The 26,141-nt window shown below is 43.0% G+C and overlaps 1 protein-coding gene across 1 annotated transcript in view; it reads left to right on the forward strand.

Moving 5' to 3' along the window:
* DEPTOR (DEP domain containing MTOR interacting protein) overlaps window positions 1–26,141 on the forward strand; it is a 168,192-nt gene that overhangs the window by 113,318 nt on the left and 28,733 nt on the right. The window contains exons 5-8 of the mRNA XM_002710752.6: window positions 2,586–2,771; window positions 4,640–4,774; window positions 6,846–6,916; window positions 8,703–8,807. Of these exons, the coding sequence (XP_002710798.5) occupies window positions 2,586–2,771; window positions 4,640–4,774; window positions 6,846–6,916; window positions 8,703–8,807 (497 nt within the window). The remainder of the gene's footprint in view (window positions 1–2,585; window positions 2,772–4,639; window positions 4,775–6,845; window positions 6,917–8,702; window positions 8,808–26,141) is intronic.

Raw genomic sequence — 26,141 nt, forward strand, 5'->3', positions numbered from 1 at the left:
AGATGAGTTCTGCTCATGTAAATTAAATCATTCAGTATATGTGTTTTATGTCTGGCTTTTCTCAGTCGGCTTACTGCTTTTTGTATTCACCCATTTTATTTCATGTATCAATAGTTCATTAATTTCCTATTGTTGAGTCCCATTTTGTTGTATGAATATGCCAAAATTTACCTTATCCACTTGCCTGTTGGTGGATATGTGTGCAACTTTTAGGAGCCATAAATAAGGCTGCAATGAACACTTCTGTGAACATATGTTTTCCTTTGTCTTAGGTAGAATTCTACAAGGATAATTGCTGAGCCGTTTGAATAACTTTATAAAATCTTTTAAACCATTTTCCAGTCTGGTTTAACCATTTTATATTCCCCCAGCAGAGTGAGAATTCCAGTTACTCCATGTCCTCACCAGTATTTGGTGTTGTCTGCTCTTTCACTTAAGGGATTCTACTGGTTATGGAATAGCATTTCATGGTGCTTTGAGTTTGCATTTCCATTTTGACTACTGAGATTCTTCCTCTTCTCTTGTGCTAACTGGACACTGCTACATCCTCTGGAAGTCATTTAAGTCTTTTGATTTTGAGAAAGGACTTCAACATGATGTTGGGGAATTTGCAGAATTCCTGCTTACTTGCTAGAGATGAATATGATCCAAGGACATGGCTTTTGAAGCTGATGTCCCACACTCCATAACCCAAGAAATTCAGTGTCCCACCTGCTCCATGAATTCGAAGTATAAAATTGAAGGTGCAAATAGATCAGTAAGATATAAATGGTAATTTGTAAAATTATGTATAAATTCAGTCAAATATCCAAACATTAGCAGTTCTGAGACATTGTTTCAATTTTGAAAACATTTTGTTTACTTATTTTTATTTGAGAACCAGAGGTGGGGGGAGAGAGAGAGAGAGAAGAAATCTTCCATCCATTGGTTTACTCTGCAAATTCTCACCACAGCTGTGGCTGGACCAGGCTGAAGCTGGGAGCCCCGACCTCTATCTGGGTCACTCACATTAGTGTCAGGGACCCACATTCTTGAGTTTTCACCTGCTCCCTTTCAGAGTGCACATTAGCAGGAACCTGGATCTGAAGCAGAGCCAAAACTCAAACCCGAGGACTCTGTTATGGGATGTGAGCATTCCAAGGGGAGTCTTAACCACTTGAATCAGACACCAGCCACTATTTCAGTTCTTTATGAGAATATAAACAAGCATGAGAATTTTTCTCACAAAGGCAGAGAATAGTGGTTTGGAACTTAGTCTGCAGGATGGGATACTAGAATTATATTTCCACCTCTGCCATTTTACTGTGTATTCTTTGAGAGACTTACTGTTACTTTGGGCTTCCAGGTTCCTCATCAAAAATTGGGAAGAAAATAACTATCTATATCGTGGCTGTTGTAATTAAAGGACTTAATACATATAAGACACTTAAAATAGGACTGGATCCACAGAACATGCTGGATGGGAGCTAGCTTTTGTCATTACTGACTTTGAGTTGACACACTAGCATGATTGCATCATATATTTTCCTTAGGGATAAAGCATATTTTATCATTCAATACCATTTATTTAATCATTAAATAAATTTGAACAGCTCCTTTGTGTGTGATTCCATTTGTACAACATTATAGAGATAGAGAATGTGTTAGGGAGGGAGTTCCTATTATGGTGGCAGAGTTTTTGGTACTGATTATGATATTTACTTTTTATCATCTAGACACATACACAGGCACACTCACACACATTAATGAGTACATGTGAAAATAGTGAAATCTGAGATTGTCAGTATCCTCCTTTGATATGGTACTGTGCTGTTTGGATGTGACTATTGGAGGAATCAATGAAGGATACACAGCAAATCTGTGATATTTGTTGCTGAATTTCAAAAATATAGTTTTATTGAGATATACTTCATATACCTTACAATTCACTGATGTAAAGCATATAAATCTGTGGTTTTCAGTGTATTCACAGAGTTGTGTAATTATCATGACAGGCAATCTTAGAACATTTTCATCACCTTGGAAAGAAATCCCACACTTTGGCTAATACACCTTCCCCTGCAGTCCCTGGCACCCACCAATGTTCTTTGTTTCTAAACAATTTCCTGTTCTGAATCTTTCATCTGAATGGAATCACATAATGTGTGGTCTCTGTATTATTTTTGCATCTAATTATTTCAAAATACAAAGTTTAACAAAAGGAATTGAGGTGTTGCTATTAGGACCAGCACTGTGCTGTGTGCTGGGAACGTGCAGCTAAATGAAGCCATGATTGCTGCCCCAGACAGCTTATAGTCAAGGAAGAAAAGCAGAAGAGGAAGTGGAAAATGAGAATGTAGTGTGGTAGGTGTGCTGTGGGAGGCCACACGGGCCAGGAGAGAATTGGGAAAACCATAACTCAGGTTTCGGTTGGGGGCAGGTACAGTACCCCAGAGGGATTGGTCATGACTCAGGGAAGGAATTGGGCACCATGTGTGGATGGCATCTCTAAAAGCAAACTTTTGTCCCTGTTGGCTGAGATTTTCCTGCTGAAGTTCTCAGTGGCCCTGCCGCCAGACAGTCCTCACCACTCTTCTTCTTCCTAGTGTCCAACAAGCACCCATTTGTGGACAGCAATCTTCTCTACCAGTTCAGAATGAACTTCCGTCGGAGGAGACGACTGATGGAGCTTCTCAATGAGAAGTCCCCCTCCTCCCAGGATACGCACGACAGTCCCTTCTGCCTGAGGAAGCAGAGCCACGACAATCGGAAATCCACCAGCTTTATGTCAGGTATGCCAGTTCTGTTGTGTTTTGGGATGCTGTATTTGTCTTTTGGGAAATTGTAGAGTAATAATTCACTTTCGTGAAATTCTGTTCTCCAAAAAATGTTGTTTAAATTGTAACTGAGAAGTATGCGAAACAAATTAAAAAATGCACAGCCAATCTAGATGACATGAAGTCAGTTTTATAAAATTTTGTCCTAGATTTATAAAAGACCTTTCACTCTTGTTTTTCATTTACAACCAATTCTTACACATAACCTATGACTCAGTTTTCTAAATCACAACTTTGAAAAGCTATTGTAAAGGTGAATAAAAGGAAAACCACAAAGGATTCTCAAAAAAATTCAAAGAAATTGCATATTATGAAAAGCTATGCATGCATTTAAAACATTTTTGGCATCCAAATAAACATCGATTTATTCAGTTTTTCTGAGGATGTTTTGAAGTACCCTGATACACAGATAACAACTAAAAGGCAACTAGTTATCAATCAGTCACTAAAGTTTGATACAAAATCAAGGGAAACTCTGAAAAGCAGACTCAGGAACTAAGCAACATGACATCTTGTGGAAGGTAACCATCTACAGCTAGTGATGGATGGCCACAAGGATAACGCCTGCCTCTAGAAAAGGTGAATTCGAAGTAAGTGCCATTTTGCTTAAGTGCTTACAAGGGTTCTGTTAACTTTCCTGAAGTTAGCATTGCTTTAAGGAAGTTTTCGGCTTAACCTGCCACCCCATGCAAAATTAAAATGTCACGTGTTGGTATGAATCAGCTGACAATGAATGCACAACTAGGTATGACGATTTGTGCGTGCTCCAGGACCTGAGTCGAGTTTGGTGCGTGAATTTTCTCATTTAATTCTCACAGTCACCCTGTGATAAAGAACTTCACCCATTTTACACGTGAAGAAACTAGGACACAGAGCAATGCAGTGGCTTAAGCCAAGGTCAGAAAGTGCTGGGCAGAGCTGTCTTTCTCCATTGTTTATATTAAACTGCCCACTCCCAACCCTGCACAACCCAGTGCTTCAGACACAGCTGTGTGGAGAAGAGAATGATCCAAGAGCTGCTGTGGACAAATGAGAGCCTTCTGAGGGTCAGAATCCTCCCCTGGGCCAACTGACCAGATAGAGAGGACAGGCCAGTTGTATGTCTCTTCATACTGGGTTTTCTGCAAGTCTAGTAAGACTGTTCACTTTCTCCCTGGCGCAGAGGGATGCCTATTTCTTAAGAGCACCCAAGGGACCTAAACAACTGACATCAATGAGAATCTGGTAACTGTGGTCTCATAAAGCCAGAATTTACTTTGCACTTCCCTTGTGCCAGACACAGGAAGGGGTGGTCTCCATGGCTTCCATCATTTAATCAGACACCTACCCCTTGTGGAGAGGCAGCTTACTCCATAGCAGGAAGAACTGAATGGGGGAAGTTGAAGACACTTCCTCACATGTACTTTGAAAGCCAGCTCTGGGTGATCCGTGGTTTAGTATGAAATCAGGAGACATTTATTACCACTGTCAATTCATCCCATGCATGACCAGCACTTAATTTACACCTTAGTGGGGACTGCTCAACAAGGATTTGGTTGTTCTTGAAACAATACCACACTTTCATGTACACTGTAGAGTCGTACTTTGTAGCTTTCTTCTCACTTTCCAGTTGTGGAAATTGAGGCCCAAAGAACAGAAGGGAATGGCTCCGGGTTGTCCAGGTTGTGAGTGATTAGCAGAGCCACCACTCAGGTTCTTGTTTTTCTGACTCCCAGGCTAGAGTGCTTTGTTCTGGCCTTTCTGCACCTTGGAGCTGGAGGCTCAGTGTGCTCTAGGGACCCGAGGCCACTCCCTCAGTGACTGTGTGTTTTCTGCCGGCACAGTCAGCCCCAGTAAGGAGATCAAGATCGTGTCAGCTGTGCGGAGGAGCAGCATGAGCAGCTGCGGCAGTAGCGGCTATTTCAGCAGCAGCCCCACCCTCAGCAGCAGCCCCCCTGTGCTCTGCAACCCCAAGTCTGGTGAGTGTGCGTAAGGTGGACCCACTGCTGACCCTGGTGGTGCGGGTGGATTCTGAGACTGAAGGAGCCAGGAGTTTGATGTCTTACCAGGGCATGCTACTGCATCCCAAGTGCATTAGCAGGAAGCTGGATTGGAAGCTGAGGTGGGACTTCATCCCAGGCACTCTGGTACGGGATGCAGGTGTTCCAAACATGAGCTTCACCTGTTGTGCCACAACACCCATGCCTCTTACTCATTTTTGAGAAGCTTCTACCTCACTCTTGACCTTGTGACATTCCCGGGACCCATTGAACTCATTTGCTTTTTTGCCCCTCAGACAGATAATTTGAGCTTCACCATCTGACATTTAAGAAGTAATCACCCTATTTACACCAGGGTATCTTGTAGTTCTGTATATAAATACCCTAAGCCAGACACCCCACACCCAAATTCTGCAGATATTGTCATAATAAGTATTACCAGGAAGAATAAATAAACTTCCAAGGATATGAAAGAGAAAGCCAAGGAGTAATTCCTTAACCTCAAAATTTCAATGTTTTTGGACATAATAATGAGAAAATATGTGATAAAATAAATCACCAGCACTGTTGCCAAATCATACAGTGTGATTTCTGTATCCAAATTCATAAATGCCAGAGGGTGGAGGGGGAGCTGTCTGACAGGGAATAAAAGATTGCAATCCTCAAACATGGAACTTCTCCGTCTCTCTGTCTGCTGAGAGTCTATTCCCATTGTGAGAGTTGACCCATCCCTCTGTTTTGGTGAACAGAAATTCATTTTCCTTTTCTAAGCTTCTTGTAAGCAAAAGTAATAATCCCAGCCACCTTTCTCTCCAACAAGAAGCACTCCACGGCCTCTCGTTGAGAGGGTGCCCATGTGACTAGCAGGCACTCCCACTGCTGCATGCTGGTTTCAGGCCTGGCTGCTGATCTCCGAATGCTGCCAGCACTCGGGGAGTCAGAGGCTGGATATTTGTCAGGTTAGGCCCCACGCCCTAGGCCCTTTCATTGCTTTGTGGCAGTTCATGACATCTATGTAACTTGGGTGTAATGATCCCAGTCCTGCTGTGGAAGCTGGGGCAGTCACTTCTCCAGTTCTCGTAAGCACAGGATGGATGGGAAAGTCCGCTGCTGGTGGGTTTTTAGGCAGATGGCAAGTCAGAAATTGGCTGTTGGCTTTGCCATCTTGGCCAACAGTAGTGAGTCAGTGAGTGCAGGCATCTTAGTGGTGCACCCACTGTTAACTTTGGAGCTTCTGAGCCCTGCCATGTGCTTACAGAGGTAGCAGAGCTCAGGAGGGAATGAGTAGCACAGCGTCCAAGGATGTGGGTGCTGGAGACCAGTGTCTGAATTTGATGGTAATCCTGCTGACCATTAGCTCTGTGACCTTGGACATGAGCAATTTCACTTTTCTAAGCTTCTTAGTTGCTTAATGGGGATAATAATGAGTCTAACTCATACTTTATATGATTTGAATGAGAGAATATATTTACAGCACCTAGCATGGTGCATACTGAGTACTCTGTTGAGTACTCAGAAAAGTTTTCCAGCATCACTACTCAGACCAAAAGTAGTCCTTGGTGTTAATAAGGAAATAATATTTTCATGTATGGGGTGTTAGGGGAAGGAAGTTGTATGGGGTTTGTGCTTGAAATGTGACTCTCAGACTGCTAGCATCAGGTTTTCTTCTACCTTTGAAATGTATAAATCCATGTGGGGGTTTCAAGGGAAGAAATGGTCTCAAGAATTAGAGAGCAAGATGTTTTTCTTAACAGATAATTTCAACTGCCCCTCCCACCTCCCTACCCCCTACCCCCACACCCCTCCACCCCCCACATTTCCCTTCCCTTCCCTTCCCTTTCTTTTTCCTACCTCTATGAGTTCAGATTAGGGTTATTAATGTTAGCTGAGGTTTTCTGTTTTTACTCAGAGTAGAACCTGGGAGGCAGGGGTCTTTGCCCCTTCTGCTCTTGGGTGGGTGGTCACATGCAGACTGCTCACTATCTGATGAATAGGTGGGGGATGGAGGATGGGGAAGTGTGGATTGCCTGACATGGTGTCTGTCTCACAGTGCTAAAGAGACCCGTCACTTCAGAGGAACTCCTGACCCCCGGGGCTCCATACGCCAGGAAAACATTCACGGTAGGCTTCTTATGTATGGTGTGCCTCTTCCTTCTGTGCCACTTGGTTTTCTGTGCCAAGTCAACGTGCAGCTTGTAAACTTAAGACTTTTCCTATTTTTTTTTTTGTTTTTAGCATAATTATAGTAGTAGAGTTTCTTGGCCCTAAGATACTAATGTGGATTAGACAATTAACATTCTTTTTGAATGGTCTTTAAAAAAAAAGATCTCCATTATGCACTTATTCTGATATAATCATTGATATGAAGGCAACTGTTAGTGTAAGTGAAGCCAACAATTCCTTCTGAATTACAGTTAATGCTTTTTTTTTTTTTAACTTTATTTAATGAATATAGATTTCCAAAGTACAGCTTATGGACTACATTGGCTTCCCCCCACCCCCCAATGACTTACAGTTAATTCTTAAAATCATTTGAAACGCTGGAGGAGTCTTACAGTACAGACAGGAAGCTATGGGATATATTGTTCTTTGCCTGGGACAGCATGCCTTGAGGTAGATATGCAGGCATCTGCCTGGGAAGCCCAGTATCCTAAGCACCTGTGCCTTCCAGGAGGTGTTTGTGCCCTCCCCTGCCTCCTATGCGCCCCAGTGGGTTTCTTCAAACAGTATTAGTGTTTTAGTGACGTCCCCTCACTACTTCCTTGCCCTTGACACTTTACCTCGGTCTCCTCACGTCTACTTCGAGATTCTCTTCAAGACACTTCTCTGTCTCTGGCTTCTCACTTTTCCTCTGGGGAAAAAACTTATTTCCCTACTCTTCAGGCTGCAAACATGTGTCAACAGCTACTTCCTGTGCTGAGCACTGAGGAGTCCACGTGAGAAAGGCACTGCTATTAAGTCTGTACCAGGGAGAAGGGCAACCCATACATTTGGCATTGAAATTAATTATAATGCACAAGTAGCAGCAAACTCTAAAACGGTTGAAGTGCCTAAAAGTCTTCTTGAAATTTTCCATTGAAATTTCAATTTACTTCGCCATTTTTCCCCAGCCTTCAGCACCCAAGAGACAGTTGATTGTATTTAGACGGTATTCACTTTTGACTTTTAGTTTAAATGCCAGTGTTGCTAATAAATGATTGTGATGTGTCTCTGTGTATTTCAATAGGGATGTGTGTTAAAGACAGGTGTGTTAAAGAGCTGCCCAGGGTGCATAAACACCAGTTCTAACCATGATTCTGTAGGAGAAGACACACTCTCATTCCAGACAACTTTTGGGTCAGAGTCTACTTGTCAGTTGTGAACTTTGTGCGCTTTTTCACTTTTTTTTCTTGTTAGATAAATTTGGTTTCAGGAAAGCCCAGAGTTTCCATATTTCCTGACATTAGTAATTTGAACTGTTGTTCTGGACCTCACTGACAAAGCAAGATTGAGTGTATCATTTGGGTCTGGGAGGAAAAAAACAAACTTGGATAGAGTTTGGATGTGGAGAAAAAGCACAAATCTGACCCATGCCTTCCAGTTCTTCTGAACTTCATGTTGGAATGTTATATTCTGTTGAGTAGCAGCCTAAGAAAGAGGTACTCTGTCACTTGCTTCTGGAACCACACCCTAAAAAACAGCTTCTTTTGGCCTTATGGGTTACATTTGCAACCACATCTTCCAAAGGGATTGGCCTGAGTTTGTGGTTGGAGGAAAAGTGTTCCATTCCCCTGAGAGGGTAGAGATGAGATGGAGAAAAGATACATCCTGACACATCCTCAGTCTTGGGCAGGTTTCCTTCTATTGGGAAGCCAGGCAAATTGCCAGGGACTGTCTGCCAATTGCTAATTGTGGTTTTCCTTTCTAGATTGTTGGGGACGCAGTTGGCTGGGGCTTTGTGGTGCGCGGAAGTAAGCCATGCCACATCCAAGCCGTGGACCCCAGTGGCCCTGCAGCTGCAGCAGGAATGAAGGTACCCAGGAGAATTTGCTCACTCTCTGTTGTACTAGTTCTGGGTTCTTCTGGCTGAATTGCCATGGTTCTGATTTGGGATCCAAAAACCTCTTACATTGTACCTGGTCTGTCTTTGCTTTCTCTTTCTTCTCCAAAGCCCTAACCCTCCCTGAATCTTCCCTCTCTCCTAACAGCAGTGGCAGGACACCTCTAACCTTAGTTCCTTGTTTAGCGCCACCTTGACTTTCTGTCTCTGAGTGGTTTCATCCCATTTCTGTCAAATTTCCTTTTCCCTTTCTGAATGGGGTTAAAATGAAGCTGAGAGTGTCTGATGTAATGACCAGGAGAGAAAGTTTTCCTTTGGTTCTGCATTCTTTGTCTCCAGCCTCCCTTGGTTTTCCATAGTTATTCCCTCAACCAATGCTGCGTTTGAAAAAGTATATGTTTACTTCAAAAAGCTTGTGAAAGGTATAACTAAAATTAAAGTTTATTTTCTTATAAAAATTTTTGAGATCTGTGCATATCATGGGTCATGACAACGTCTGTGAAAATGTATGCTGTGGCAAAATATACCTATATATATATATATTTTTTTTTTTTTTTTGGACAGGCAGAGTAGACAGTGAGAGAGAGAGAGACAGAGAGAAAGGTCTTCCTTTGCTGTTGGTTCACCCTCCAATGGCCGCCGCGGCTGGCGCGCTGCGGCCAGTGCACCGCGCTGATCCGATGGCAGGATCAGCCTTTTTTTTTTTTTTTTTTTTTGCTTCGTATGCTCTAGTCTGCACCACTAGCTGCACACACCCCACAGAAATGCACCTTCCCTAGATTAGAGGTAAAGGTGTTTTACATATATAAGATTTAAGCAACAAGAAATGTAGGAGGGTACTTCAAAAAGTTCATGGAAAATAAAATTAAAATATGCTATTTGGTATCAGAAGTTTTGAAATATAGGCCCTTGCCCTGACTGTTGATGAACAACTTAATACGTTATCCCTCTTAGTATTATTTTTGTTTGTTCTACTTAATACTTTTGGTTGAATACTGTAATCAATACACAGTTATTCTTAAGTGTTGAAACTTAACTGAAAAGTGATCCCTGTTAAATATAAGAGTGGGAATAAGAGAGGGAAGAGATGTACAATTTGGGACATGCTCAAGCTGACTTGCCCCAAACGGTAGAGTTAGAAACATACCAGGGGATTCCAATTCAATCCCATCAAGGTGGCATGTACCGATGCCATCTCACTAGTCCAAGTGATCAATTTCTGTTCACAATTGATCAGAATGATAGGACTAAGAGCCAAAGGGAGCACATAAACAAGACTAGTGTCTGCTAATACTAACTGATAGAATAAAAAAGGGAGAGAACGATGCAACATGGGAAGCAGGATACACAGCAGACTCATAGAATGGCAGATGTCCTAAATAGCAGTGTGGCCTCAGAATCAGCCCTTAAGGCATTCAGGCCTGGCTGAAAAGCCCATGAGAGTATTTTAGGCATGGAAAGCTAAGACACTCTGGCAAAAAACAAACAAACAAACAAACAAAAAAACCCTAAATGAAAGATCTCCGCGAGTGAGATCCCAGTGGAAAGAACAGGTCATCAAAGAAGGAGGTACCTTTCTCTGAAGGGAGGAGAGAACTTCCACTCTGACTACGACCTTGTCTAAATATGATCAGAGTTGGTGAACTCAGGGGGCTTCCATAGCCTTGGCAGCTCATGACAAGAGCCTAGGGTGATTACTGATGCCATAAACAAGAGTGTCAATTTGTTAAGTCAACAACAGGAGTCACTGTGCACTTACTCCTCATGTAGGATCTCTGTCCTTAATGTGCTGTACATTGTGATTTAATGCTATAACTAGTACTGAAACAGTATTTTACACTTTATGTTCTGTGTGGGTGCAAACTGTTGAAATCTTTACTTAATATATACTAAATTGATCTTCTATATATAAAGAGAATTGAAAATGAATCTTGATGTGAATGGAAAGGGAGAGGGAGCGGGAAAGGGGAGGGTTGCAGGTGGGAGGGAAGTTATGGGGGGAAAAAGCCATTGTAATCCATAAACTGTACTTTGGAAATTTATATTCGTTAAATAAAAGTAAAAAAAAAAGTGGAGACATAAAGAAATGTAGAGAAGCAGGATTTATTCAAAGCAAAGGAAAAGTGCAGACAAGCTTGAGAGTAAGAAAAAATGAACAGACAACCAAAAGACAAAAAGATTCAGACAAGAAAGAAAAAAAAAAAAACCTTCCCAAAGCGGGGGCAGGAAACTCCTCTCAACAAGGTTAGGCTGTGTCTCTATACAATCTGGAGGATAGGAGGTGATGTCTGGGGTGGAGTTTAACTGAATACTCAAAAGCGATGAAGTTTGGAGTGGGGCTTGGCTACCATTTCTGTGCCTTTGTAAGTGTCATGGCATCAAGTGCATGATGGAGTGGGAGTACCAGCCTCGGTAATTTTATTAGAATGACATTATGATGATCTAACAGTCATTGCATTGACACATCCTGCAGCCATATTGGATATTTCCAGTTGGTGCTGGTTCTAAGTTTCCATTGTTGTGGAACTTGTGGTTTCAGTTACATGGAAAGGCTTGGTGGTACATGGAATGCAGGCCTGAGTGGTGTGCAAAAAGAGAGACTTGCGTGGTTTACAGAAAAGGAAGTGATTTTGAATGGTACACAGAAAAGAGGTTGCCATGTGAACCAGGCTGGGCTGTTATGCTGGGGTTGGCCACAGCTGTCCTGCACAGGCTGCTAGAACTATCCTGCGTTCTGTTTCACTGAGGCTGTCAAACTGGAGGTCACCCGGATCTGTCGATCAGTGACCCACAGTGCTGCACACATTGGGTGGAGCTGTCCAGTAGTGGCAATTACTACTGCACGGGTCACCGAGAGCTGTCAAGTGATGACTTGCACTACTCTGCAGCTGTAGCTGTCAAACCGTGGTTTGGCTGAGGCTGTCAAACCTCAGCTCTGTCTCCTATCTGACACTATCTGCCTTCCTAACTCAGAGATAACTGCTCTTAATATTTTAAAAAATTAATTCCATTTATTTGGAATGTAGAGATGTAGAGAGACTCTTAGAGACAGACTGATAGATCTCCCATATGTCAGTTTACCCCCCAAATCTCCTAAACAGCTGGAGCAGGGCCAGGCTGAAGCCAGGGGCTGGGACCTCAGTCCAGGTCTCCCAGATGGGTGACAGGGATCCACCCACTTGAGTCTCACCTGCTGCCTCCCAGAGTACACATTAACAGGAAGCTTGAATCAGAGTTGGAGCCAGGACTTGAACCCAGGAACTCCAAAATGGGATGTGAGTATCCCAAGTGGTGTCTTACTTGCCGAACCAAATGCTCGTTCTTACTGTTAGCAATTTTTTTTTAAGATTTATTTTATTTATTTGAAAGACAGAGTTACAGAGAGAAGTAGAGACAGAGAGAGAGATCTTCCATCTGCTGGTTCACTCCCCAGATGGCCACAATAGCCAGAGCTGCGCTGATCCGAAGCCAGGAGTTTCCTCCAGGTCTCCCACATGGGTGCAGGGACCCAAGCACTTGGGCCATCTTCTGCTATCCCAGGCCATAGCAGAGAGCTAGATTGGAAGAGGAGCAGCCAGGACTAGAATGGGCACCCATATGGGATGCTGGTGCTTCAGGCCAGGACTTTAACCTGTGCCAGCCCTCCTACTGTTAACATTTTTAAAGAAGCGTCATTGCAGTATAGTGGCATATGATCCAATTTAGCACTCTTAGCATTTGATTGATATTCTTCTAGATGTCTCCCATCCATATATATGTCTACACATTGTTTTTGTCTATACAGAAATATGGTATTAGGGGATGTTGAGAGCATCTGTTTTCTGCTTCAAAACACTTTCATCTAGCTCACAGTTTTGTTCTGTCATTTCTGAAACATTTCACAGAGGGTATTGATCTTTTGATTAGCTGGGACCCTGGGAGGTGTAGAAGTCTTGAAGACCAAAGATCGTTCCTCTCATGTATTTATTGATTCATTCAATGCCTTGGTCTGGTCCATCAAATCTTTCCCTGAAGCAGAAACCAGCACAGCAGCAAGCGGTGCCTTGCATCTTGGATCTCCATCTCCCAGTTTCCAGCACCTGCCCTCTGCCAATGATTTACACCTGAGAACAAAGGTGGGCCGCAGAGGGTGGCTCCCAGGAGCAAAGTTCACTGTTAATGCCAGTCTCAGGGATTAATGCTGTTGTAATTAGGGGCTGATTCTGCCCCCTGATTTGAAGACCTTGGTCACGAGAGGCAGGCCCATGCCCACCAAATCCTGCGCCTTGGGCAGCCTGGAAGCCTTGCTGGCTCAGATGGTCTCTATTAGAATCCCTCCTTACCTACTCAGAGCTGTGGTGGGCACAGCACCAAGGAAGCTCCAAGCAGGAAAGCTGGCTGGGATCATAAAGGGCGAGCACTCATATCCATGCCAAGGCTGCATTTTTTCTTTTCTAATGGAACTCTTGGCTGTAGGAAGGCGTTTATATTTTATTTCCACAGTAAAGTACCTAGGATAAGTGATTCTTGGCACAGTAAACCAGTTCTGAGCATGCACTCACTTGCATGTGGCCTTGACTTAAAGCACATTTCCTTTGAGGAAAGCAATGGATGTACATTGCAGCTACAGACTTCACCCTGCTCAGTCAAGTGTACAGTGAAAGTAATTGATTTTAGTTCATCTTCATTGATTAACATGCATAATCACTCTGAGCACCATGAATTAATTAACGCTTTAGGTTACCTATCTTACTAAACTGGCTAGCTGGTGTATTTTTTTTTCAATTTTATAGGCTAGTACGTCATATGGTTCATATTTTTAGTGTGTCAGGAAGTGTGCAATGGCTTTCCTATGTTGCAGAACAGTGCATGAGTCCTGAGAGCAGCACTTCCGTCCCACTGTGTGTAACTGGTCCTGCCCAGTGTCCTGAGAGCAGCACTTCCATCCCACTGTGTGTAACTGGTCCTGCCCAGTGTCCTGTCCTAAGCCACAGTGCTCAAAGTAGTTTTAAATGCACACACTTCAACCTCTCTCGGAAATTCACAAAGCACATTAGCATCTTAAAAATTCTGATAAATCTTATAGGGGGAAAAAAACTTGTTTAAATTATTTAACATAACATTTCATCATTTGAGAGAAGCACTTCAGTAGAATTTTAAAAAATTTTATAAGAATCTAGTCCTAGGCTGGCACCGCGGCTCACTAGGCTAATCCTCCACCTAGCGGCGCTGGCACACCGGGTTCTAGTCCCGGTCGGGGCACCGGATTCTGTCCCGGTTGCTCCTCTTCCAGTCCAGCACGCTGCTGTGGCCTGGAAGGGCAGTAGAGGATGGCCCAGGTCCTTGGGTCCTGCACTCACATGGGAGACCAGGAGGAAGCACCTGGCTCCTGGCTTCAGATCATCTCAGCGCGCAGGCCGCAGCGCGCCAGCTGTAGTGGCCACTTTAGGGGTAAACCAACGGAAAAGGAAGACCTTTCTCTCTGTCTCTGTCTCTGTCTCTCTCTCTCTCACTCTCTCACTGCCTAACTCTGCCTGTCAAAAAAAAAAAAAAAATCTAGTCCTAAAACTTTTCTACAAAGATGCTATTGGTCACCTTGACATTGGAATGAAACTATTGACTTTTTTTTAAATTGTTCTATTAGTGGGTTAAATAAAGCAGTTGTGCATACCATGTCTTTCTATATAATTTGTCACATATATTCATTAGAAACTTTTCTTCTTAAAAAAGATTTATTAAGCTTTTTAATTGGGTGGCTGGGACCCAAGTCCTTGAGCCATCAGCTGCTGCCTCCAAGGGTGTGAATTAGCAGGAAGCTGGCTCAGAAGTGGAGGGGGTCTCCAATGCAGGCACTGCGATATGGGATGCATGTGTCTTAAAGATCAGCTTAATCCATTATGCACAATGCCTCCCTTCTAGAAACTTCTGGGTGCATTAATTTGTTACTCAAAATGCTGAAAAAATGATTTCCTACTTTACCATATATATTCGCTACAGAATAATTTCACTTCCTGAAGAAGCCGTTTGTGTGATCTAATCCACAGACCTATGATTTCACTACTTATTTCTTATTTAGGAACCACCCCAGGCCTTTGTCTTTGCAGACCGATCAGGTGATCTACCCACCCACATGTTGATCGACTTGCTTGGTCTGGCCAGTAGACTTTTTCCAGCGTCATGGCTGGATGCTTCCTTTCTGCATCTCAACTGCAAGAGCTGACACTGGGTGATGTAAAGTGCCCATTTGCCATCAGCGTGCTTCTGTACCCTGAATTCCATCCAGCAGGATTTTTATACTTTTACAGTGACTGCTCTACTTGCCCAACGTGGATTTTTTTTTAAATAAAAGATTTTGAAAGTTGGAGGTATACAGAGAGAAGGAGAGATAGAGAGAGAGAAAGAGATCTTCTATCGGCTGGTTCCCTTCCCAGAAGGTAGTAACCCTTGGGGCTGGGTCAGGCTGAAGCCAGGAGCCAAGAGCTTCATCTGGTTCTCCCACATGGGTGCAAGGTCCCAAGCACTTGGGCCATCTTCTGCTGCCTTCCCAGGCACATCAGCAGGGAGCTGGATCAGAAGTAGAGCAGCTGGGACTTGAAGGATATGAGATGCCAGCATCATAGGCAGTGGCTTAACACACTATGCCACAGCCTCCAGAAATCTTATAATTCAGTTTCTCAGGTTTTCTGTGTCTCTCTTTTATTTTACTTGTGCACAGAGGTCAGAAAGTTAAAGATTTGGGACCCTAGCGTATGAGCAGGATGGTCCCCAGGACAAAGAAGTTTGGTTGCCAAAGGAGAGCTCTTTACCTGTTTAAGTAGAACCCTTTAACCAGGGCACCTTCATGTCTACATTGAATTTACTTCTCTAGAGGGTGGGCATTTGGTGCAGTGGTTAAGATTCCACCTGGGATGCCTTCTCTTGGCTGGCTTCAGTCCCACCTCTTCTCTCTATTCCAACTTCTTGCCAGTGCACACCCTGGGAGGCAGCAAATGATGGCTCAAGTACTTGGGTCCCTGCTACTCACACTGTGGAACTAGACAGAGTTCAGGGTTCATAGCTGTTGTGGTCATTTGGCAAATGAGTCTGCAGAAGTACATGAGCAGGGAACTCGATTGGAATTAGAGCAGCTGGGACGCTAACTGGCACTTGTATGGGATGCCAGCATTGCAGATGGAGGCTTAACCTGCCACACCACAGCACCAGCCCCATGTTTTAGAACAACCATGAGAACTGCATTAATCTCTTAAGTGGACTATGTCCACCTTACACGGGGCCCCACCTATTAGAAGTTTCACCACCTCAATGTTGCTCCCACCCTGCCGCTGCCTGGGGAACCACACTTCCAGGAAGTTCCATTGGGGAACATTGTCAACCCCCATCCAAACCATGGTAGTGCTGCATGGGTGTAGATGGGACTGCTGAGGTGCATGTCGGGGAAATGGAAACTTGTAGAGCTGGGGGTGGGGTCCACGCTGGCCTCAGGTGCAAGTAGAACACAGTTTTCATGAAATATTAGATTTTTACAGTATTTCAAGCATGCAGAAAAATTTTAAATTAACAGCAATCCATTTCTCTCTTCTCCTTGCTTCTTCTCATGCAGTAGTACTTCATTTATTCTGAAAGACCAGAAAAGAAGCAGTTGTTACAACAGAGACCCTAAACAATAACATCAATTGTTTGAAAGTTGCCTAAATCAAGACCCACATACAAAGGAGAACAATTCATTACACCTTTTTTAATAGTCTGCTGTTTTATAACTACTCTTCTCTCTTCCCAATTGCTATAATGGCATTAAAATTCTCATTTTCTCCAGCGTCTTTGAATTTGGAGTTATTCTTATTCTGAAAGATCTCTTGGCTTAGAGGACTTCTTGTTGGCACTACAACTCTAAAATGGTGCATGAGATTTGGAAATCATCCAAAGTTTCGTCAACCTGTACAATGCATTTACACCTAGAAACTGCTTCCTGCACTTTGCTGACTTTCCACCCAACCTTTTGGAATTTTGTACGAGTAGCTGCAGGTTTGTTTCAGTTCAAAGGGGAAAGGAGGAAACGAGAAGGAACCGTCATTTCCTCTGTGCTATTTGAAGACCTTTCTCTACCTGAGCCCATTTAATGTCAGCATCAAAATACTAACATCCTGGAGGGACAAATGATTCCAGGAAGGGTATTCCTGTGCTTACCTCTTATCTGTTACTTTGGAAAAAAAGATGTCAGTTCCTTCTCCAAGCTCTTCTATAGGCTACACTGGGGTGTGTCACAGCCTTTAATAAATTCTCTATCCTTTTTTTCTTTTTTAATATCAAGTCCAAACCCATTTCTGGACAATATTATCTCTGATCACCCCATTTTATATGATCCTCTGGTAGGCATCCCTCACTGTAGTCAGGACAGAATCTTGGCATTTTATCAATACATCATGATTGTGCCTATTGTGTGCTTTTTAAGTAAATCTAATTAAGTGACTCTGGTGCTTAAAACTCTTTAATGGCTTCCCATTACAGTGGTAGTGAACTCCAGACTCTGGCCTACGGAGTCAGTGGCTGGATGCTACAGACAAGAATCTTATCTCATGCACTTTTTTTGTACACAGCCTGAATCTCTGTTCTTGCTAAATACTAAGTGTGTTTCTATCTAGGGCAGGATGGCTCTTCCATTGTTGTCTGTCAAAGTTGAGATTAAATGTTAACTTTTCAAAGAAGCCTTCATTCAATATCCTGTGATAGTCCCTCCATCTTCCTCTTGTTCATACCTCCCAAATGCCTTGGGTGAGACTGCTGTCATGACAGTACTGTGGGCTGGGTGACTTACACAACGCACATTTGTTTGGGAAGCCCAAGGTCAGGAGGCCAGCAGATCCAGTGTGTGGGGAGGGCCTCCTTGCTGTTTTGTGGGTGGCCGTGTACATTCTCTCTGTATCCTCATAGGACATGGAGCAGAGAGGGCAAAAGCAAGGCCTCCTGTCTCTTCTCATAAAGACACTACTCCTGTTCCCAAGAATTCATCCTCATAACCCAGTTACCTCTCAGAGGCCTTCCTAGTCCCACCGCATTGATGTTATGATTTCAGGAAATGAATTTGGAAGAGACATAAGCTTTCTTTTTTTATACAATTTTTTCATTTATAGAAGGTGAACAAGTTTTGTGTATTTCATATATACAGATTTAGGAGCGTTGTGATACTTTCCATCCTACCTCCCTCCCACCTATGCTCCCACCCCTCTCTCTTCCTTCCTCTCTTATTCCCTTTTAATTTTTACGATGACACACTCCCAGCTTATTTTATAATCAAAAGCTTAACCCTCTACTAAGTAAAGAATTCAACAAACAGTAAGAAGAGAAAACAACACTGATCCTCAATAATAGAGACAGGGCTGTAAACAATAATCAAATCTCAAAATGTCAGAGACACAAACTTTTAGTCCATAACACTTGTCTTCTTTTTCCATAATGTTTATCAGAATCAAATCATATGTATTTATATGTTCTCTACTGTCTCCAGTAGCTCCCTAAACATAGAGCCATTGTGTTTAACTACTGTATTCGCAATACCTATTAAATTCCCAATTCTTGATATTTAGTAAATAAATTGCCAGAAGCTTTTTACTGAATGATCCAATGAACCAGTACTTCTATAGAAAGGCTAAGAGAATTCACTTGTTGAATACCTGCATTGTGCCCTATGTTTCACATGTATGATCTCTTGTATTGTTCTTGCAACTTATAAAGGGTAGTGGGCAAAGTTTTTCTGAATTTACAGATGAGGAAACTGAGGCTCACCCATCCCTTTCCCAAGGCCACCCACCTGGTACATGTAAAAGCTGGATGCCCCAAAGCCCACAATCTTTCTCTTGTATTATTTCAGAAAATACAAGCTCATGGGGCAGAACTGGATAGATGATACCTTTCATTAAAACCTCAATCCCCTGGTAACCTGCTTTGGGATGTGTAACCTGGCATGTTGCCTGCAGAGATAATTTGTATTCCATTCAAATTGTATTGTTAGAATGATCACATGTTCACCTCGATTGGCTTAAAGAAGATCGAATAAAGACAATTTGTTCTTGGCACCAGCCCTTTTCTTGGATCATGAATAGATCTTGCAGGATCATCCAAATGGAAAAACACACACACATACACACACACACAAATTGCCCACTTTTGTTTGTTTAATTAAACACTTGTCAAAGGAAAGCATTCAGTTTTCAGACTCAGAAGGAATGTGAACCACACTTACAAATAAGGAACAAAAGATAGCCTTGCTCTTTTGTGGAAAGTTTGTTTTTTTCTGATGGGGATAATTAAATGCTGGGAGAAACAAATTCAAGTTTTCAGGCTACCCTGTGCCAAGTCTCAGAGGCATTTCAAGACTCCTGGCTTCTTTTCTCATTTCCTGCTGTGATGAATTGATGGATGTGGACTTATTGGGCCTCCTTTCTCTGTTTGCTTGTTTCTTTCCAAGTTTATATAGAAACAGAACTGTCTGAGTCAGAATAAGACATTATGGGCGGGTACTTGGCACAGTGGTTGAGATGCTCCTTGGGACCCCCACATCTTCTATCACTGCCTGGGCGAGTCCCAGCCCTGCTTCCACCTCCAGCTTTCTGCTAATGACACCCTGGGAGGCAGCTGGTGATGGCTTAAGTTCTGGGTCCCTGACATCCATGTGGGAAACCTGGATTGGGTTTATCTCAGATTTTGGCCTGGCTCAGCCCTGATTTGGAGAGTAAACCAGCAAATGGTTAATCTCTTTCTGTGTCTCTCTCTTTGTCTCTGTCTCTCTGCCTTTCAGGTAAATAAATAAATTTAGTAAAATCTTTTTAAAAAGATTAAGAAATTAGTCATTATTATGTCCTTTTTGTCCCCCTTTCAAAGTTTTGTACTTCGCATATAGAAGGGCAAAGTTTTAAATCATGCTTTTTGATCTTTCCTTCCCTTGGCAGCATAACTGCGTTTGTATATATGTTTCATGGGAAGCCAGTTTCCTATTTAATTTTTTGAAATAAATGATTTTATTTATTTTTATTTGAGAGGTAAAGTTACGGATAGTGAGAGGGAGAGACAGAGAGAAAGGTCTTCCTTCCGTTGGTTAACTCCCCAGATGGCCGCAATGGCCAGAGCTGCACCAATCCGAAGCCAGGAGCCAGGCGTTTCTTCCTGGTCTCCCATGTGGGTGCAGGGGCCCAAACACTTGGGCCATCTTCTACTGCTTTCCCAGGCCACAGCAGAGAGCTGGATTGGAAGAGCAACAGCCGGGACTAGAACTGGCGCCCATATGGGATGCTGGCACCGAAGGCGGAGGATTAACCTGTGCCACAGCACTGGCCCCTTCCTTTTTAATTTTATTAAGATAATTTGGGCCCTGTAGAAGTGAGTTGGAATGGCCTTAATCAGAGATGGAAAAAAAATGCATTTCATGATGTTTTAAAAGTGGTTATTTTCCACTGGAGCACAGGAAAATCTTAGCTGGGGATAAAATGTGTTGTTTGTGTTTTTGGTGTGGTACAGTATCTCCCTCTTACAGAGTTGCTGTGTCTTAATTAATAGAATGTGGTAAAGTACATGATCCTTTGCTCACCATTGGGCATTACTGGCATGGGGGAGATGGTCGCTTTCCTTGTGAGGGTTTCTGCCAGCATGAGAGGCCACTATGCAGGAGCTCAGCCCAGATCCCTTCTCTGGTCTGTGTCCCATCCTAGCAAGAAGTCATCCACTGTGCCAGGCTCTGCCAGCCGCCCAGTGCACAGTTGCTTGTTCAGTCTGTATTGATTGACCGTGGCCACATGCTGGGCATTATGTTAGGCTGTCATGGGATTTACAGCTTAGGGAGGAAGAGAGACCTTAAGCAAATAATCCCTCTATTGACTCTGTAATTACAAACTGCAGTGAGAGCTGAGAAGAAAATAAACAGTGCATCTAATTTGTGCAGGCAGTAGCCGGGGGAAAAATGCTTGAGCTAGGGTCCAAACAGTGATAGAAGTCAACTATGTGTGTGTCTGCACTTGTGTATATATTTATGTATGTGTGCTCATGTGCACATATGGTTGTGTGTGTTCACATATATGTATATACATGTGTGTTTATGTATATATATGTAGGGGTGTGTGTGTGTGTGTGTGTGTCTACACATGTGCAAGGCTTATTGCATATAGGAGGGAAGAGCATGGGGTTTGAGGAAGAAACAGGGAAAGCCTTGACTAGTCTGCAGGGTAAGGAGAATTTGCCAAGGGTGTGGGGAGCACTGAGTCAGGGCAGTGTTCCTCTACCTGTTTTTGGTTATTACCTCTTTATGGCATCTTTAACACATTTTTCCCCCAAGTCATCTACTTCCCACAAAATTTGGATGCCACAGATATCTGAGAGGTCTTCAACATGCTTGTGGAAAAATGCGTATTGTCAAAAAACTAGGCATGGATTTCCAAAATTCTTTTTGCACCAAAATATATTTTATTTCCATTTTCCACAAACTTTTGGAAGTACCCTTGTTTGGTATACTTGGCTATCTACATCTGCTTTATACTTAGGACAATTGTTTTTCACCTGCCAAGAAGCGATTTTTGCCCATTTGGGGGTTATATTCCCCCCTTCCAGTGAGAATGTGTTAGTCAAGGGAAGAAAGCTCATGAGCTTTATGCAATTATATTTTAGATTAAGCCATAATATTTGTACAATATCGCGCCTAGCTGTACGTGTTAGGTAGGTGTTGTCAGACGTACATGTCCGTGTCACTACCATCAGAACACAGACGTGGCCACTCCAGAGAGCTCTTCGAGCCAATAGGCAACCACTGATAGGATTCTGCCTTAGTTTAGGTTTTTAGAGTCAGATAGAATCCTGGCTCCACTCCTTGTGCCCATGTAACTTTTGGCAAACTCTTCTGTTCCTCTGGGCCTTTTTCTCATCTGATAACCAGGGACGTATGCGCCTCTTCCTGTGGGGTTGGCAGGGATGGAAGGAAACCCTGCATGGGAGCCCCACTCGCAGGGCATGCACACTGCCCCACCTACGTGGTCAGTGTGTGCATACTGTGCTGTGAGGCACCCACTGGTATCCAGCTTGTAAAACTAAGCTGGGGGTCGGGTCAGTCCTGGAAACCTGTCTCAAGTTCCCTGAGCTCAGCCCTCCCTGGTCAGGTTGTGCTCTGCATTATTACGCCAGAGCTCTGCCCACTCCCGTTTCCACAGTGTTTGTGCTTCTAACCTTTTCTAGAAGGGCACTGCCGACTCTGCTGGATGCTGAAGACACAACATCCTTTCCAGCTGACTTCCTCTGGCTTTATCTTCACCTTCGGTAGCCCTGTCACCTGCTTCCCATATCCCCAAATTCAGAAACCTCCAGACTTCCTTTCATCTGACCCATCAGATTGGCTGTATATTGGGACCCATTTTGTGTGCATGTAGAGCTTGAGTTTCTGGCACATGATTGTACAATGGAGAGCTCAGACTTAAGTGTCAGACACCAGCGGTTTAGTCCCAGATTCACCTCTTCTTTAAGACTGGGGATAGTCATTTATTGGATAGTCATTTATTTAAACTCTGATCTTCTGCTTCTTTTTTTTTTTTTTTTTTTTTTTTTTTTTTTTTGACAGGCAGAGTGGACAGTGAGAGAGAGAGACAGAGAGAAAGGTCTTCCTTTGCCGTTGGTTCACCCTCCAATGGCCGCCGCGGCCGGCGCGCTGCGGCCGGCGCACCGCGCTGATCCGATGGCAGGAGCCAGGAGCCAGGTGCTTTTCCTGGTCTCCCGTGGGGTGCAGGGCCCAAGCACCTGGGCCATCCTCCACTGCACTCCCTGGCCACAGCAGAGGGCTGGCCTGGAAGAGGGGCAACCGGGACAGAATCCGGCGCCCCGACCGGGACTAGAACCCGGTGTGCCGGCGCCGCTAGGCGGAGGATTAGCCTAGTGAGCCGCGGCGCAGGCCTGATCTTCTGCTTCTTTACCTTTCAGTGGGTACCTGTAACAGTACTATGTATCTTAGCTAAGTAGCTGGCTCATGCTAAACAATATGTATTTGTAGGCACCACTTATTATATTCCTTATTATAATTATTATCTTGTTCTCAGCTGGTTGATTGTTGTTTAGATAAGTTTATATTTGAAAACAAAACACAACATACTATTCCAGTTCTTTCTAGGCTTAGAAATGCTGTCTGTATTTCTTACCTTAAAATAGCAATAATAAATGCTTCCTGGCATAACTATACAAATAAATAAAAAATTGTGCAGGGGTATGAAATCCATGCCTGTCATGTGGTGGACATTCAGTGACATTCATCTGATGTATTTCATCAGATATAAGATGCAGAGATTCTAAGCTGTGTTCTCATTTCTGCCATATTGAAATATCTATCTTGGGCTCAGCAGACATTGGTATCACAAGTTCCAACCCTACAATCTGTACTTATATCACTGGGCTCCTTTTTGTTTACTGCTAAGTTTGATTAACATTGAGTTGAAATGAAACATTTTGTTCAAAGCTGTAGAGAAAGTCCTCTTTTACAAAGCAAATGATTGGCACATTTCAGAAATGTCCTGGGTATTTTCCTGTGCTGCTCCCAAGTTGATCTGCTATGGGTTCTATTGGAAGTTTTTCTTTATGTTGGATCCCTGGAAATAGTAATAAGTGTAAGTTCTGAGAAATGGGCAGCCTGCTATGACTCCTTAGACCTCAGTAGGTTAGGCAGTACTTCTATTTTACCAGGTTATACCCCAATAGCTATTAGGAGGCCAAATGTGTAACTACTTTGGAGGGCTCTTCAAAATCAGATAAATCCCAAGACTGCTCCTCTGAGTACAGTCAAGGACCACCCTAGACTGACCTGCACCTGGAAGAGATTAAAAGCTGACCCATCCCAAGCTTGACATCTGTTTCCAAAGCCAAACTTCTGAAATTATCCATTCCTGCATGGATTAGGCAAATAGAGCTGCCATAACAAATTACATGGACTGTGTGGCTTAAACAACAGAAATTTACTTTCTTACAATTCTGGAGGCTGCAGGTCTGAGATCAGGGTGGTGCCAGCATGGTCGGCTTCTGGTGAGGGCCCTCTTTCTTTGCTTGATGCTGGTTGCCTTCTCATTGTGTCCTTACCTGGTGGATAGACAGTGTCTCTTCTCATCAGGATGCTAATTCCATAAGGCTCCACCTCCCTGAGCTTATTAATTTTCAATACTTCAATTATCCAAATACTGTTGTAAGGGGCATTAAGATTCAACATAAAAATTTGAATAGGGAAACAAAATGTAGTCCATAGCAATGACCAACCCAAGTTTCTTGGTAAGTGAGGATGCGCATGATGGTGTGTTTATTGTGTCTGCTGGGCTATAACTTAGAGAAGATTGTAAAGTTTCAGACAGTTTATTACATATGACTAGGCATATATATAAATGACATAAAATCCTTTACAACAGTGGTGAAAACTAACATTCTTTGTTTTGCTTTTTGTTTTTCTCATGTAAAAGCTGGAAGGAATGCAGTCCAAGGCTGAGATGTGTCTCCCTGGTTTCAGTCTGTTTTTCACATTGCTTAGCTTCCATTCTCATGGTCACTTCATGGCCTTCGGCTGTTGCTGGAACTGTAGTGATTAAGTCTGCATTCCAGCCACTCAGAAATAAAGAGAAGCAGGGGCACCATGCCTCCTTTAAAGATACTTCCTGGAAGTTGCACACAACACTTATTTTATATCCCATGGGCCATAACATAACCACCAATGGCTACATTTGGATACAGTGGAATCCAGGAAATGTTTAATCTATTCTTGGTGGCTATTACAGGTTGAACTGGGTCTCTTCTCCTCCATCACCAAAGAAATTTAACAAGGAATGCCAGGCGTTACTGGAAAACTCCAAAATGTGGAAGACATAGAAAACATTCTCACTAGAACTCTCAGAGACCATGAGTCTGCTGACACCTTGCTCATATTTTTAGCACTCAGAGGTGAGACAGAAATTTTTGTTAAGTCATCCAATTTTGAATATATTGTTATTGATGGCCCTTGGAAACTAGTGGAGTGGCTATCTGTCTAGGGGAGGAAAAAGAGAGAGTTCTGTTAATAAAGGGGAAGGAGACATAGTGGCAGGGGAACGACTAGTAATGTCTGTGCTTGACCAGGACAAAACTGTACAAACATGCTTCAGCTGATATTTACTGATGCATATTGTATATGCTGCACTGTGGAAGTGTTGAGGACCCAGCTATAACAAAGCCAGTGGGATCCCTGGCTTGGGTCTTTGGGTTTCATTATGAGGCAGATATTAATAACTTGACTTGCAAAGATTTAATTATAAACTTGTATGTGTTTGGCAAAAACATTCCTGAGTACAATACTTGGATTCTCAGACACAAATATTTGTATGTTTGCACACTTCCTTCACTTTCAAAATTCCATGACAAAGACAATGAAGTCAACTGTTGACATTTTGCCTTTAGCTTCAGAGTCTCTTAATTCCACCCACAATATTTTTTTTGTGCCAGATGAAATCAAATGTTGCTGGTATTACAATTAGAGCTTATAGTTCTCAGAGGACAGCCCATGAGAGAAAGCAAAATGATAGAAAGCCAAAAAGGCAAAACACTCTTTGGGCAGAGAGTCACATCACTGGAACAGGAATTATGGTTATTGTGTTGATTGAATGCTTTGTTTTGCACATTCCTGTTCCTCCTCCAGTCTCATCCATCTCAGTAAATATCATCACCATACACCAATTTCTCAGGCCAGAAACCTACAAGCCAAGTTTGTTTTTCTTTTTTCCCTTCCAATTCAAGATACTCCTCAAACACATCCATTTTCCTTTTTTTTTTTTTTAAATATTACTATGTATTTGTTTGCTTCTTTATTTGAAAGAATGACAGGGAGGAGAGAGAGAGAGAGAATCTTGCATTCCATGGTTCATTTCACAAATGTGTGGAAAAGCCAGGACTGAGCTCCTGAAGCCAGGAGCCTGGAACTTTATCTGGTCTCCCACAAGAGTGGCAGGGACCCAAGTACTTGGACCATCTTACACTACCTTTCCATGTGTATTAGCAGAAAGCTAATCCAGAAACAAGGCAACTGGGACTCAAACTGGCACTCCAGGATGGGATGTGGGTCTCCCAAGCAGTAGCTTAGCCTGCTATGCCCCAGCACCTGCCTCTGGTTCATGTTCTTATTCTGGCTGAGTCCCATAGTCAAACTTGTCTCCCTTTGTCCTAAGAGTTCATCTTCCTCCCCATCCTTGCTCCAGTTTCCACACACAAAAATACTTCTTCCACCAGAACCAATGTAGAAGAAGTCAGAGGGCACACAAGGTCTCCAGGTTGGCAGGGAGCAAAGGATGTCCTAAACCCTCACAG

This window comes from Oryctolagus cuniculus, chromosome 6 (genome assembly GCF_051225735.1).
Source record: "Oryctolagus cuniculus isolate XC-2025 breed Fujian yellow rabbit chromosome 6, ASM5122573v1, whole genome shotgun sequence".
NCBI classification, from domain to species: Eukaryota; Metazoa; Chordata; class Mammalia; order Lagomorpha; family Leporidae; genus Oryctolagus; species Oryctolagus cuniculus.